General features: G+C 47.6%; 1 protein-coding gene across 7 annotated transcripts in view; it reads right to left on the reverse strand.

Moving 5' to 3' along the window:
- DGKA (diacylglycerol kinase alpha) overlaps positions 1–15,633 on the reverse strand; it is an 86,914-nt gene that overhangs the window by 1,151 nt on the left and 70,130 nt on the right. For all 7 annotated transcript variants that reach the window (XM_081181298.1, XM_081181302.1, XM_081181304.1 and 4 more), the window contains 16 exons: positions 15,451–15,570; positions 14,571–14,688; positions 13,268–13,356; positions 12,416–12,535; positions 11,253–11,351; positions 10,141–10,233; positions 8,558–8,631; positions 7,887–7,961; positions 7,536–7,621; positions 7,225–7,314; positions 6,107–6,267; positions 5,632–5,696; positions 4,947–5,037; positions 2,705–2,903; positions 1,552–1,672; positions 229–289 (listed from right to left, as the gene is read on the reverse strand). In XM_081181298.1, coding sequence (XP_081037424.1) covers positions 229–289; positions 1,552–1,672; positions 2,705–2,903; positions 4,947–5,037; positions 5,632–5,696; positions 6,107–6,267; positions 7,225–7,314; positions 7,536–7,621; positions 7,887–7,961; positions 8,558–8,631; positions 10,141–10,233; positions 11,253–11,351; positions 12,416–12,535; positions 13,268–13,356; positions 14,571–14,688; positions 15,451–15,570 — 1,662 coding nt within the window. The remainder of the gene's footprint in view (positions 1–228; positions 290–1,551; positions 1,673–2,704; positions 2,904–4,946; positions 5,038–5,631; positions 5,697–6,106; positions 6,268–7,224; positions 7,315–7,535; positions 7,622–7,886; positions 7,962–8,557; positions 8,632–10,140; positions 10,234–11,252; positions 11,352–12,415; positions 12,536–13,267; positions 13,357–14,570; positions 14,689–15,450; positions 15,571–15,633) is intronic.

A 15,633-nucleotide genomic window follows, 5' to 3' on the forward strand; every position in this document is an offset into this window, starting at 1 on the left:
AATCAGAGCCAATGAGCTGATCTGTGCTGACTGTAACCCCCAGTGGGACTGGCTAGAGGCATCCATCTTAGCAGCGCAGCTTGACTTCAATCAGACGGCAAAGGGAAATGCTTCTCCTAACATCATGCTTGCATCAGGTGACTGACAGGTGAACAGCCTCTTCCACTGGACAAATGTGGTCCATGGGGGTGGGGAATCCAGTTCTCCAGCCCTGTACTAGGTGCTTACCGTGCATGGGGCTTGCATCCAGGGCTCTCCATCAATCTGCATGGGGAGATGCTTGAAGGTTCTGCAAAAGCACACAGAGAGGGAATGGTGAGCAGATGCTAACATGGAAACATGAGACACAGACTTCTGCAGGTGAGTGGCTGCTTCTCTTAATGGATTTTCTGCTTCAGCCAGCCTATACTACTAAGAATTTACAAGTGGGCTTTGCAACAATATGTTGCAGTAGGCAGTCCTGTCCTGTTATAAACTCGAGTTGGAAGGGACCTCTGAGGATGATCCAGTCCAACTCCCAGCAATGCAGGAATATGCAGCTGTCCCATGCAGGGATCGAACCTGCAACCTTGGCGTTATGGGCACCATGCTCTAACCAACTGAGCTGCCCAGTGTTCCTGTTCACTGATTTAATCAATCAGTGATGCCCTCTTTCAAAATTCACTCCACTCTATTCCGCCACCCTCTCAGTTTTATGATTTCTCCCACCAAGCATGCTCAGGTTTTCCCCCTAAATATTTTGCATACTTCTGCAAATCTTAAAAGCTCTCCCCCTCCTTAGTGTGTGTGTGTGATGTCATTTTGGCAGCATAAGCAACAACACTCGGCCCGGGCGTCAGGAATAAGAAGGAAGAAAACAGTTCATTTCCGTTCAAAGCCCTTCACATGCATTATTGGAGTAATCGTTATCACAGCCCTGTAAGGTAGTCCAGTACTATTATGACCATATTGCAGATGTAGGGCTGAGGTTGAGAGACAGTGGTTTGCCTAAGATCACTATACCATACCCTATGAAACACTACAGGCAACCTCCTATTCACGTGGGGGTTGAGTTCTAGGTCACGGTGCGCTTGCATGAAATCAGAGACCCGCTGGAAAAACCAAGCGCTCTGCCTCGTCCCCATTCTGCCCTTTTAGCGATGTCTTTATGACATCCAGGTTCGGCGCTGTTCACCTGTGCTTGGTCACACCTAAAGCAGGAGTTGCTTGTATAGTGCTGCAGGCTCAGCCTAGGAATGCATCTTGAATGAAGGGCTTAAATAATTGCTGATAGAATTTCATTGTGCGCACAAAAGGGCCACCATCGTTACTTCACATGCTCCAGAGCCAAGTCCTTGGGCTGAATCCTGGCACTAATTAAGCCGTGGACACCCCTTTTGCTCGTTATCGCTCACTCTGCCAATGACCATGTATCTGGTACCCTTTGGGAAGGGCGCAAGGAAGTTGCCCAGCAACCCGGCATCTTTCTTTCCTTTAGGACATGTGAGGGTCACAATGGCAACTGCAAGAGAAGGAGGAGAAGCCCCGTCGCAGACCAACCGCCTAACTCACCGCAGTGTGATCTCAGAGCACTTGGCCAGGCGTTTGCCCGCGCTCTTCAGTCCCGTGTAAATCTGTCCCATCTCTAAGACGCCTTCCAGGCCCACCACCTCCATCCGCCGGTCACTTAGGTCTAGGTGAGAAATAGCAAAGGGGAGGAAGAGAAGAGAATATTGAAAGTTTTGCCCATATCTACTTACAAGAACAACAACTTTATTATTTATACCCCGCCTATCTGGCTGAGTTTCAACCAGTCGCTTTGGGCAGCTGCCAGCCCATATAAAAAGCTAAGACATCAAACATTAAATACGGAGTGGCCACCAAGACCACATAACACCAGTCCTGAAAGACCTACATTGGCTCCTAGTACGTTTCCAAGCACAATTCAAAGTGTTGGTGCTGACCTTTAAAGCCCCAAACGGCCTCGGTCCAGTATACCTGAAGGAGGGTCTCCACCCCCATCGTTCTACCCAGACAGTGAGGTCCAGCTCCGAGGACCTTCTGGTGGTTCCCTCCCTGCAAGAAGTGAAGTTACAAGGAACCAGGCAGAGGGCCTTCTTGGTAGTGGCACCCACTCTGTGGATGTCAAGGAAATAAACAACTATCTGACTTTTAGAAGACATCTGAAGGCAACCCAGTTTAAGGAAGTTTTTAATGTTTGATGATTTTTTGTGTTTTTACTATTCTGTTGGGAGCTGCCCAGGGTGGCTGGGGAGGCCCGGCCAGATGGGCAGGGTATAAATAATAAATTTATTATTATTATTACTTCTACTCCTACTACTACTTCCCGAAACAGGGCAGCCTTCAGTTGTCTTTTAAAAGTTGTGTGTTTCTTTACTTCCTTGACATCTGGTGGGAGGGCATTCCACAGGGTGGGTGCCACTACCAAGGCCTTCTGCCTGGTTCCCTGTAACTTCGCTTCTTCCGGGGGGGGGGGACTGCCAGAAGGTCCTCGGAGCTGGACTTACAACTGCTTTCCCTAGCCAAACCCTCCCTGTGCAATGTTCTCAGGAGTGTCCACAATATTACAAGCCTGCCTGCCACCTGTGGAGTGTCTCTCCATTCCTCGTTCACGGTCACAACAATTCACATCTGCTCTCACTTTCCACATCCGCTGCTGCCCAACCCACCTGAGCCCCGCTGCTGCCCTTCTTCCTCAGCTCACCTTGTACACAGTTCTTCAGAGTTTCGGCATCACTGATGACCTGGGGCTGTGCGGCACCCCCTGCTGTGCTCCGTGCCGCCGCCTCCCCCAAAGGTCTTTTGGTCTCACCCCAGAGGTTGGAGCCGCCGTGCATGCTGGGAATGTTGAGGACTGCTACTCCAGAAAGTGCTCCGCTGAGGTCAATAGGCTGCCCACAGCACTTGGGGTGGGGAAAGGAATGGGGGGGGGGAATTAGCATCACTCATAGAAATAGATATAGATATAGATCTAGTGCGTATATGTGTGTTCTTTATTATTTGATGCAAAGGATGCAGTAACTGCAAAAACATAACAAATGCATATACATTCATATAATTTCTCATATATATATGTGTGTGTGAGAGAGAGAGAGAGAGGGGGGGGGGACACAGCTACAAATACCAATATTATAAATACAGTGGTGCCTCGCAAGACAAAAAGAATCCGTTCTGTGATTCTCTTCGTCTAGCGGTTTTTTTCGTCTTGCGAAGCAAGCCCTTTGAAGGATTAGCGGATTAGCGCTATTAGCGGCTTTTAGCGGCTTTTAGAGGCTTATCTGCTGATCGGATCAGCTGATAAGCGGCTTAGTGGCTTAGAAAAAGGGGGGGGGAAGGGAAAAAAACCCAGCAGGAACTCGCAAGACATTGTCGTCTTGCGAAGCAAGCCCATAGGAGATTCGTTTTGCGAAGCACCTCCAAAACGGAAAATTCTTTCGTCTAGCGAGTTTTCCATCTTGCGAGGCATTCATCTTGTGGGGCACTACTGTATCATAATCCAATAACTAATTTACCACCTAGAGAAACTTGTATAGATATTTATAAATATATTTATTTATATCTATTCATTTTATTTTTTATAAAAATATCATAGAAATATCAAAGCAGTTGGTAAAATCAACTGAAAAAAACTGAAAACATGAATCATAAATCATATGACACAACCCCTATAAAATAAAATGAATTCAATAGAGAAGGACGTCACATCATATTTAAAATTTCCTCTCTCTTGCTTACCATCTCTCATCAAGAGAGATAGCTGACTTAATAATAATAATAATAATAATAATAATAATAATAATAATAATAATAATAATATACCACCCATCCGGCTGGGTTTCTCCAGCCACTCTGGGTGGCTTACAGCATATATAAAAACAAACATAAAATATTTTTAAAAGAATGTCTTATACCGACTATAAATAAACCAATAAATCAATAGAAACTAATAATTTTACAGTTATACCAAAATTAAAACAACCACCTACCCCAACCCAATGAAAAGAAAACAGAGGGACCAAAATTAAAACTGTTTAAAACATTTTAGCCAGCTGCCCCAACCTACAAATTGTTCAAGCAATGTCCCTTTAAATGCCACCCCACAGCACTGAGGTGAGGGTTAAGTTCTAGATCCAGCCTTGACCAGCAGTTAATAGGGTAGAGAGAAAAAACAACAACAACAACATTATGAAGCTATCAAGAGAGGAGTAGTTTTTTTCCATGGGTCACTTCCAGACTGTCAGTATTTTCCAGCAGAAATTCAGTCACATATCATAAATTGAGGTTTGCACAATGAAAAGGAATTAAAGTGATCTGGTGTAACAAAATGCCTTTCTTTTTTTAAAAAAGGACTTTTTGTTATTAGAAAATGCACCAAAATGTGTGGGATCATGACCAGTCAAACAAATGCTTGGTAAGCAGTGCAACTGAGCAAATCAAGACAACTTCTCGAAAGGCCCATGGAAAGGTGACAGAGGGAGAAGTGGCAGTGCTTATTTTTAAAATGAAAAGTGCCGTGGGCTCAAGCCTGCTTGGCAGTCCCCCTCGTCCAATGCAGAAGTCCAAATGTCAAATGTGTAGTGGGTCCCAAGCTGCTTCTGGCAACTCAATGACGAGTGCACCCATGCTCAGAGGCAGCGTTGTTCCTAAGTCCTGGTGTTCACAAGAATACCAAGTATCTCTTGGAGTCTGACTTAACCTTAGGGTTCATCCACACACCCCTTTGTTCCATGATTTCTAGACACAAGTCTGAGAGGTTTCCCCGGGAAAATTTGCGGCTTACTGCTGAATCATAACAAACGTCGATCGGGTTTTTTGCCGCCTGACGTTTGCTCTGATTCACCAGTAATCTGCAGCAGAGATCACTGAAAAGGACAGAAAAGGCAACTCTCATCTTTCACAGTTGCAGCACAGCTGTTCGACTCAAGCGCCACAAGGGGGAACCTCACCTCGACAGACAGGCACTCCTTGAGCTTTTTGCATGTGGCAAAGATGGTCTCCGATGTAGCAAACTCAAAATACCAGAGCTTGTTCTTCATCCTGGTCCAGGGGAAAAGGGGGTGCGAAACAAAAAAATGAAAAGCATGTGGCTGGGTTCCGTTTCTCCCAGGAAGGCCTCAGCCAAACACATCCACCTGCAGGACTTGCCAGCACCATCAGATTTAGGGCGGTGCATGTGGTTCCCCCGCACGGGAGCAAAACTGAGAAGATCCATAACTGAGAAGATCATTTGGGGCTGCCAAATTTTGACCTTGCTCAGGGCACCATATTACCAACCAATGTTGCCAGCCTAGACTGCCCCCTCTTAAGAGCATCCTCTTTTACTACCCAACTACTCCATGGCCCAAACCACCTACTCCTTAGAACCAACTGCTTTCTCGGCCACATGGCAGCCCCATACCACCCACAGATGCTTCCCAGGGAGAGACGGAAAAGCACCGACAGTGTGCCAAGGAGGCCAGGGACCAAAAAGCCCCTTCCTCCCCACAGGCAGAGGTTCCTATGCATGAATAAGGAGACTCAAGTGCCAGATTGGACTGGCTACACAGGGGAAGACAGCCATGATTCTGGAGCAGAGATTCTGGGTAGATACAGCGCCCAAGGGAAGGTGCTCCCCAACCGTACTGCGCTAACCTGCTGTTAAATTTCTCCGGGTATTTCTCCCTCATGACATGGAATCGGTGGGCAATGGAGGCATCCTGGAGAAAGGGTGGGTGAGAAAGACAGAGTCAGAAATAAGAGGGGGCGTCATGGAGGTGGAAAGGGAACAATGGGATGGGAGGAGATGTCCCACACAGCTTCTTCCAATGTTCCCTCCCACCGCCTGCCACCTCTCAGCTCCCCAGAGTCCCCTCTCCACCCCCTGCTTCCAGTCCTTCTCAACTTTCTGCTATGTCCTGTGCTTGAAACCTCCTGCCCCCTTCTCTGCAGTCTCCTGCCACTGACTTCAGTGGCAACAGTATAGCAACAGCTCAGAAGACCGCAAAACCTCCCATCTCTCCTTTCTCACAGTAATACACACACACACACGCAGAATATGCACCCTCCATGGGCTTGAAGAGGAGGGCTGTCCTCCAGTGGTATTTTCACTTGCCCCTTCCATACTTACTACCCCAATGGAGAAATAGTTGTTGATGATCTCGTAGGGGACGGGGTCCCCTTTCTCATCAGGGTTGTCGGGCGTCACCTGGACTGACCAGCGATCCATCTGGAGGATGCTGCTTGCCTCAATGTCTTTAAGGATCTTCACTAGGTTCTCGCCGTCATAACCTGGGCAGAAATTTATGCATTAGAGACTGAGGAGGGAGGGAGTGGGCTTGTGATTTTTAAAATGTTGGAAGTGTGAACTCTGGGAATAAGCTCCACTCCCCCACCTTGGCCAGACAGTCTTAGTCTAGTAATCAAATCAAGATGAGAGGAGCACGAAACCAGGCAACCTCAAGCTGCTTTTCCAGTGCTTTCCTTTCTCCAGTACTAGGACTAATTCCCATGCTAGAATGTTTGGGTTGCTACTATTTAAGGGAAAGATTAAGCCACAACAGAAAGCACTTTTGTTATGGAGCCAAGATCTGTCAGAGGCTTTTTATAAAATGCAGCTTTATTTTATACATGCTGCTGTGCTTAGCTTTCCAGTCATATGCTGGAGTTCAGGGTAAGGTACATGGGGTGATCCTCACAACAACCATGAGAGGTAGACAAGGCAAATGACTTTGTGGCCGGGCAGGAATCTGAACCCAGGTTGTCCTAGCCCCAGGGGAAGAACTATATGCTATCACATTACTGTTTATGAGTTATTGCTATATCAGCTATGTACTGAATGTTTTCAACACAAAACTGCAGAGGCGGAGGTTTTGCTTTTGAAAGAGACAAAGAGAGAGGGGGAGGGGGAGAGGGAGAGGGAGACAGAGAGGGAGAAAGAAAGAAAGAAAGAAAGAAAGGGAACATAAGAGAAATTGGACAGCACAAGATTCATACCCAGGGTCTAAAACCCCAGGAGAAATATCAGGAGACTGTGTACACTCACTTGTTCAGCTAACCTGCCTGACATCAGGGCACCTTCCTTGCTGTTATTAATGGACCCACAGGTCAAATTCAGGGCTGTGGGAGAAACCTACATGGCTAAATGGTCTTAGCTGGGACAAGGAAACAGTATAGTCTCTAGTGGGTCACCTGGTCTGATTCCAGGTGATTAGCAGCATGAGATGGAGACCAACTGGTGTTGCTCACCTCCTCCCCAGCGAAGGCAGCGGGCCAGATCATTGCCAGTTCCCAGGGGCAACACAGCCACAGGAGGCCGACTTGGTAGGTTGGCTTTGTCTAAAAAGAGAATGAAAACCAATCTTTTCTTTATAACATGGAGTAGCAACATTAGCGACGCTAGCAGACAACCCCAGGTGTTAGGATGATGGGTACATCATTGGCCCTTTTAAAGCAACTAGCAGTTATCGTGTTGACACAAAAACGGAGGTTTTGGATTGGCTCTTTATCCACACCAGACTGTGGAAAAGGAAAACCTTTAAAGTGTCTCAAAGACCTACCAATGGCATCCAAGATCCATCCGACTGTGCCGTCACCGCCGCAAACCAGGATACGGAAATCTGGCACATCCCGGAAGAAGTTCAGCCTGGAACAAAAAAGGTGCGTACAATTAAGTTTTAGCCACAGGTTCCATAGCTGCCTCTCAGTCCTGATCACAAGCCACCTATAGATAGAGCACAAAATTCCTCCAGCTGTCCTAGTACACACACACACACACACACACACACACACACACACACACCATTTCCCACCAGCAACCTGCCTTATCCTTCAAGAGATGTGAAATGTGGGCAACTACTGTCACAACAGGAAGACACAACTGACATGCACTGAAGGTCACAGCAACTCACCCAGGTCCGGGCCCCCCCTTCAGTAAATTGTAGACCTGCCGTGGATTGAGGAGGTATTGAAATTTCCGCAGCACCCTGCCAATAAGATGGGGGGAAAGACAGCCAATCAGAAACCACCTTAATCAAGTTCCTAATATGCTCTGCAGGAGAAACCAAGTTTGTGGGACATGCTTGCAAATGATGGGGTCTCGTAGATTAAGGGATGGTCAGCTAATGTCCCACTGACCAGATCTGGAGCCCCAAGCAATTTTAACAAGCTCCTGGCAGCCCTGCCAAATGTGAATTGTATAAGAGTTTTTCTGGCAATTAGAAATGGGTGGGGGAGTTTCCATGTTGTAAGAGATATATTCTGCTGGGATTTTCTATAGAACCTCAGACAAAAAACTCATAAAAAATAAACTGCATCTAACCACCCAAAAGCAAAACTGATATGGACCGTAAGACACACATCCTAGAAAAAAGAATGAGGTGGTACAATGTGTCAGTGCACCTGGCTCTTAATCAGAAGGTTGGTGGTTCGAGTCCACCCAGGGATGGCTGTGGGCAGGATTCCTGTATTGCAGGGGGTTGGACTTGATGGCCCTTGGCGTCCCATTCCAGCTCTACAGTTCTATGATTCTAGCCTCCCCTGCCCCACCACCTTTGTGCTTCAGACCCCATTCCCCTCTCACCTCTCTCCCTGCTTCCCACCACTCTTGGGATTGACAAAGACAAGCAAGGGGTGAGTGTCAGGCACCGGGATGATCTGCGGAAAGACGGATGGAAAGGGTTTTTGGAGAGCAGCTTGGCCAATGGTCAAATTTGCTTTTCCACTCCTGCTAACAAGCAAACAGCACTGTAGGTTCAGCAGCACAGGAAGGGATGGAGAAACAGGCATGTAGATGCGTCTGGGTACAGCTGAAATTGATGGGATGTGGGTGGCGCTGTGGTCTAAACCACTGAGCCTAGGGCTTGCCAATCAGAAGGTCAGCAGTTCAGATCCCCATGACGGGGTGATCTCCCATTGCTCGGTCCCAGCTCCTGGCAAGCTAGCAGTTCGAAAGCACACCAGTGCAAGTAGATAAATAGGTACCGCTCCAGTGGAAGGTAAACGGTGTTTCCGTGCGCTGCTCTGGTTTTGCCAGAAGTGGCTTAGTCATGCTGGCCACATGACCCGGAAAAACTGTCTGCGGACAAACGTTGGCTCCCTTGGCCAGTAAAGCGAGATGAGCGCTGCAACCCCAGAGTAGCTCACAACTGGACTTAACTGTCAGGGGTCCTTTAGATTTACAGCTGAAATCACCCCTAACCACCCACCTCTTCCCTTTGCCATGAGCATGGCTTCCAGAGAGGTCTATGGAGATCCATACATACAGCTCTTGGGTTCACCATGGGCCTGTACACACGTGGCAATTTTTAACCAGCTTAAACTGTCATAGTTGTTATCCCCTTCCTATCCCTTCCTATCCCCTAATCTCTTGGGGTGGTTTTGTTTTTTGTGTTTTATAATCCTGAAGGGTCTAGGGATCGTTCACAATTATTCTGCAGCACCCTGCACTAAGCAATCATACCCAGAGTCCCTGGAGGAAAGCCACAGCGGTCAGAACTAGTTTAGGGTTACAATGCAATTGAGCCCTCTGACCCAGCAAGTCTTCTGCTTCAGCAAACAGCAGCTGCTGAGGATTTGAGTGGGTGACCTCCATGCATGGTTCAAAAGTGGTTTGAGCTTAAGCTGCATTAAAAAAAACAAACTCTAAAACCCTGCACTGACCGGACCGTATATTCAGTACAGTGGTACTTCGGGTTACAGACGCTTCAGGTTACAGACTCTGCTAACCCAGAAATAGTACCTCGGGTTAAGAACTTTGCTTCAGGATGAGAACAGAAATTGTGCTCCGGCGGCGCGGCGGCAACAGGAGGCCCCATTAGCTAAAGTGGTGCTTCAGGTTAGGAACAGTTTCAGGTTAAGAACAAACCTCCGGAACGAATTAAGTACTTAACCCGAGGTACCACTGTATATTCTCTCACTGGTATTACCAAATTCCACACATGGCACAAACAGCACGAGAGGGACTTGAATGTGCTTCAGCTCGAGGGCAAAGGGACGTTTTGAGTATAAACTAACCTCCCTCTCCTGCCAACTTCCTGGGTTATTTGTAACTAACATGAATGCGGAAGGCATTGCTCAGACTAGCACAGGACCTCAAGCGCCAACAGGGTACCAACAGTAAGTGGGGACCTGGCAACACCCTCCTTCCAGTTTCCCCAGGCTCACCCGCAGTGCCTGTCCCTCAGGGGTGGTGAAGGGCTGAGCTGGCTCTTCTGAAGGGGTCCCACAGACTCCGTTCTTCTGACTGTTCTGTCGCTCCTGGAACACAGAAAGGGGCAAGAATCAGCAGGGGAAGTAGCACCATAACAGCTCTAAGGCTGTTGCTGGGATGAAAACCATTGGGGTCAAATGCTGGAGGAAGGCTCAGCACAAACAAACAAGCAAGCAAGCAAGCAAGCACCAAGAGGATGGGTACATTCCTAAGACCTGCAGCTTGCTCCTCCTCTTCCTTCAACACCTACTTAATGTGCTCCCTGTGTGCATTCTCCTGTACTATCTCCAGAGCAAAAGCAGATGCTGAGGATTATATGCATGTGCCAGAAATGTGGTGATATGCACTTTACTTCAGTGCTGAAATTATGCCATCTTGTCTTAAACTGGACCGTATCAACAGCAGCTTTTGGTCTAGTCAATTTCACTCCTGAGGCAAACTTTAAAAATCATCCTAAATACACAGAGCATTGAAGAGGGGCAGAGTTAACATTTTCTCTAAACCCCACACCTCTACGTAATACTACTACTACTACTTATTACTATTATAATTATTTATTTGTACCCCGCCCATGTGACTGGGTACCCTTTCACATACTAAGCATACATAGAAATATACATATTTAAAAACCTTAAAAAATAGTTCCAAAATTACTTCAGTGCTTAGGAGCTGAAGAAGAATGGGCATTCTCAACAATAGGACTTGCACCCAGATATAAACACAATCTATTGCAACCGCAATGATTTCTAAGGGCGTGCTTTAGTGCTTTAGCTGGAAGCAGAATGAGAACTTATGAAACTGCTTGATCAGATACTATGGTAGGACACAAGAAACAACGTACATTATGGGCAGTGACTGCTCCCTCGCACTGCCTCCAAATCTTTTAAAAACAATAGTGAGTAGGCTGCATCAATGGGCTTCAGAAGAGAACTCTCTTTCCTGTCATTTGTGTCCACCTTGACAGCTGTGATTCCATCTCTATTATTCTGTCCATAGATGTTGTGGGGGGGTGTACACATGTGCAAACATTTTGTGTATAATCCATGTGTTTCAATAATCCACTCACCAGCACAACAGGGTAGATTGCTGAAGGTGGCAGGATATGATCTCTGAGGACCCCGCAATCACAAGCTGAAGGCATGAGAGACATGCACTCGTCATGGATCTAGAGAGAGAGAGATTTTACACACACACACACACACACACACACACACACACACACACACACAAAAAGTTTATTCTGAGTTCCGACCTGCAAAATGGAAAGGGCCGAAAGGTACCACCAAAACCCTCGAATGCAATCTCTTCCTTTCACCTAGAACACCAGTTCAGGAACAGCATTTGTGATTTTGCTCTCTGAACCATGAAGCAAGACAAAAATGGTGATCGCTTTTAACTGATGAAATGAGAGTTCTGCCTACATATAAACCACACACAAAAATCACTTAGCAGAATATCTATACATCAGTTACTTATAACGTGGCACACTATGCCAGGAAGGCATAAACCAGTCATGCTTTATTAGGCCACAGGACAGTCCTCCACCTCCGTTGTTGCTTTCACCTTCCACCTTTTCACAGGCTCCCTCGAGAAATGCTCCTCCTCCCCACAAGTCCTCTACTCCACCAGTCCTCTGCTGCCCTTTGCAGATCTTGCTGTGCTTATGCAGGGAACAGTCTTAGCTTAGTTGTAGAGCACCTGCAGGTTCAATCCCCACAGCCTCTCCATGTAGGGCTGGGAATGCCCCCTGCCAAAAGCCCTGCAGAGCCACTGCCTAACTGTGTTTAGGCAACACTGAGTTAAAACTGACAAATGGTCTGACTCAATACATGGCAGCTTCCCGTGTTCTGATGCTTGGCAAGCCGGACAGCAATGGAGGACTCCTTCCTACAAGGTAACAGGAACACCTGGAAGGGGCCACTCTGTGATCAGACACAGTTCCGCTTCTCACAGCCATTCTGGCGCATGGGATGGGACCATTGGTTGCACCCCGGCTGCTGCTGCTTCTCCCCCCCACACTGCACCACAGCTAACAAAGCAATGAGTGCTGAGGGGGCTCTCCACAGTGAATATGGAGATGCATCATGATCTCCCAAATGAGGGAAGGGAAAGCTGGAGTTTGAAATGCAAGCAGACAGATAACTGAGAAGCAAGCCCTTAATGAAGAGCCGTTCCTGACTTATGGCACCTATGCCTCCAAACAGGGAAAATTGGGGGGTATGAACTCACCTTCTGATGGCACCAGGCACAGTGCATTCCCGTCAGGCTCTGAAAACTCTTGATCTTCTTCTGACACCGGTCGCACTTGCTGCCGTCACAGCCGCCTCTTACCCAGATGTGGGCTTGTGCCTGCAAGTGGAAAGAGCGACGGGCGCATGAAAGTGGAGGGACGGGGACCACCGGGCTAGATCAGCAGAATCAGAACCCACAGCTCTCGAGTTCTAGCCCTGACTCCCTGGAGAGAAGATAGATCTAGAAAGATTGGAACAGGAAGGGGAGAATGGGAGCCAGAGCTCTAGAGTCCTTTGTCCAGGACATCCTCTCCCTGCTCTTGCATGCTATTTCCTGATGGTTAAGAGGACTGATGTAATTAAACTGGGCAGGAGCAAAGAACTACGGTGTTTATAATTAGCTGTGCATTCGCTATTTACTTGGCTAATGATTTTGGAACTGTGAGGTGCGATGATGCTGCCAAGGAGATGTGGAGGTCATGAATGAATTAAGAGATCTGAAGGGAAGAAATAATTCCTAGAGATGTGGTCTGGGGACAGGAGAAGACAATTCCACATCCAGGAGAAGAAGAGTGGGGGAGCACAAATCTTTAGAAAAAATGGATCCAGAGAGTTCTTAAAGGGAAGGCATGAGAGTCAGTGGAGGGAACTGTAGAATGAGACAATCTGTTCTCTTGCTTGGACAGGAGATCATGACAGAAAGGAGGGAGGCTGAGGATACATGGCAGGGGAAGAGAGGAAGCAGAGACAGGGGAAGCCTGAAAGAAACCCTAGGTAATAATGCAGCCAGATGAGCCAAAGGCTGCTTTATGGATGCAATGCCCTCCCCTCCTTTGCCCACGGTACTCACACTGGTGTCACGACGGCTCTTGGCATAGGTGCTGATACAGCTCAGTGGGGCTTTGCGGGCACAGCGCTCGTGCACTGTGTACTTGCAAACTGTGGGTAAAAAGAAGGAGGATGGATTTGTTGACATGCGAGCAACTAGGGACTGAATATGCAACTCCAGTTACCGACTGCCCCATGAAATCCCCACCCCATCACCAGCTAATGCCGCCCAGATTTAGGCCTCTCATTTCCTTCCGCTCTCCCTGCTTCCTGATCCTTTGATCAGCATCCTGCAAGCACAGAGCCACCGAGAACACCTCTCCAAGAGGAGAGCATGAGAGGCCAAGGGATCCAATAAGTTTTTGTTTCACACAGAGCACAACCAATTGTTGAGCGGATGTCATGTTTTCTGACTACCGAAACTGCAGCGCTCCGTGCCTGGGCATCATGCAAATCTCTCCACGGGCAATACATTATTTGCCCCTGCTGGATACTGTTTGTGACAAAATTAGTGATGAGAAATGCTCATTAAATAGCAAACCCCCTCACCCCATGTACATGCCACATTGCAAACCATGCTTTAAAGGAGCTTGCAGATTTTTAAGGCAGCCCTGTTCAGGGAAGTTTTTAATGTGTGATATTTTAGTGTATTTTTGGTTTCTATGGAAGCCGCCCAGAGTGGCTGGGGAAATGCAGCCAGATGGGCGGGGTACTAATAATAATAATAATAATAATAATAATAATAATAATAATAATAATTGTTGTTGTTGTTGTTGTTGTTGTTTTAAAAGCAGCAAGCAACTATTGGGCAGCTCAGGGAAATCCCAGTTTTATTTTCTTTTAAAAGGCAAGCTTCTAGAAAAGTTGTTGGGTTGCTGCTGCTGTTGTTTTAATAGGAGAGGAAGTGCCTGCAAAGATGTTGGAAGAAGAACGGAATTGCAGGGGCTTCCAGAGCAAAGGTGCTGGTGTGCATGGCTTTCAAGGGCAATCCTGTTGCATCTCCAGAGGCCACAAGAAATTTCTGATCTAGTCAGTTTCACCCAATAGGGAAAATTAAAACACCCCTCCGCCCTCTGCTCAGTGGTACAGGCCACGCTGCTGGAAGCTCATTTTTTTGTTAGTTCTTCCTGAAGATGCCTCAAATATGGCAGCATTTGGAGGACTCTCCCTCCTCCTGTTCTCCACCCCCAGGTCCCCTTGTTCACAAACGCAACATTTGCAGGGCACTCATTCCACAGCAGGGGTGGGCACAAACTAGAGAAGCCCATACTGGATGAAAGGAGGAGATGACCACCTTCACCCCAAAGACAAAGGGAGCCACTCACAAGTGCAGCGCAGCCCCTGCTTGCGCAGCCCCAGCAGAAGCGTCTCACACACGTTGCAATAAACGGGCCGGTTGAAGTGCTTCAGGCGCCAGAGGTGCTGCCCATCATCCTTCATGGTCTGCAGCAACAAAGGAAAGTAGGCAGTGAGGGCAGAAGTTGGTTTTTGTTGTTGTGTGTGATTGTTTTGTGAATGGGAGGGGAAGAGAGATGTCAGGGCTTGCGGGAGGTGTGGGAGGGAATGGGTTCTAGGCGGGTCAGAATTTTGGACAAAGGTTGGCATATTTTTGGGGCGGGAGGGATAATATGACCTTCAAAATGTGCATGTATGGACCTATAACTTTGGCCCCTTGGAATGAACTAATGCAAGAGTAAAAATATCCCATTTTTAATAAATATTTTAGGAAGGGAGGACTCTCCTCCAAGAAGCCCCCATGATGGAGAAAAGCACCACATGCAGCAGGGGTGCCTATTTTGTGGTGTGTCAGGTGTTGCTGGACTCCATCTCCCATGCCCCCTTAAACATTGGCCATGCTAGCTGGAGGCTGATGGGAGTTGGAGTCCAACAGTGCAGCAACCGCTTCAAATCAACACAGTGGAATAGCAGTTTTGCTTTTGCTCCAGTCTTAATAAAGCCAGCTTGTGACTTATCCGTCAAAATGGGTGGCAGCTTGAAGCTCGTTTCCAAGGAAGCCCCAGGTAATATTAACTTGCTGCTAGAAAGCATTTCTGCTTCCTGTACTGGAGATCACAGAATGCCCCCCTGTCCCAGACCACAGCACCTTAGTCTGGCTCAGATGGGCAGAGGTGTGTCTGCCTGTCTTATTATCTCAGCCCCCATCTCCCCTTCCCATCCTTCTCCCTTGTCCCTCTGTGCACTTACAGCCTCCAGTCCAAGTAGCACCAGGAGGGGGACGGTGGTGGCGCCGCCACGGAGCCACTCGGATAGAGACACTGTGCCACTGCCGTCGTAGTCAATCTCTCGCATCATCTCCTGCAGGATCTGTGCCGATGAGAGATGGGAGAAGAAGAGGGCATGGGAGGGCTTGCTGAAGTCCGTTCGACA

The sequence above is a fragment of the Podarcis bocagei genome (assembly GCF_964188305.1).
Source record: "Podarcis bocagei genome assembly, chromosome: 2".
Lineage (NCBI taxonomy): Eukaryota > Metazoa > Chordata > Lepidosauria > Squamata > Lacertidae > Podarcis > Podarcis bocagei.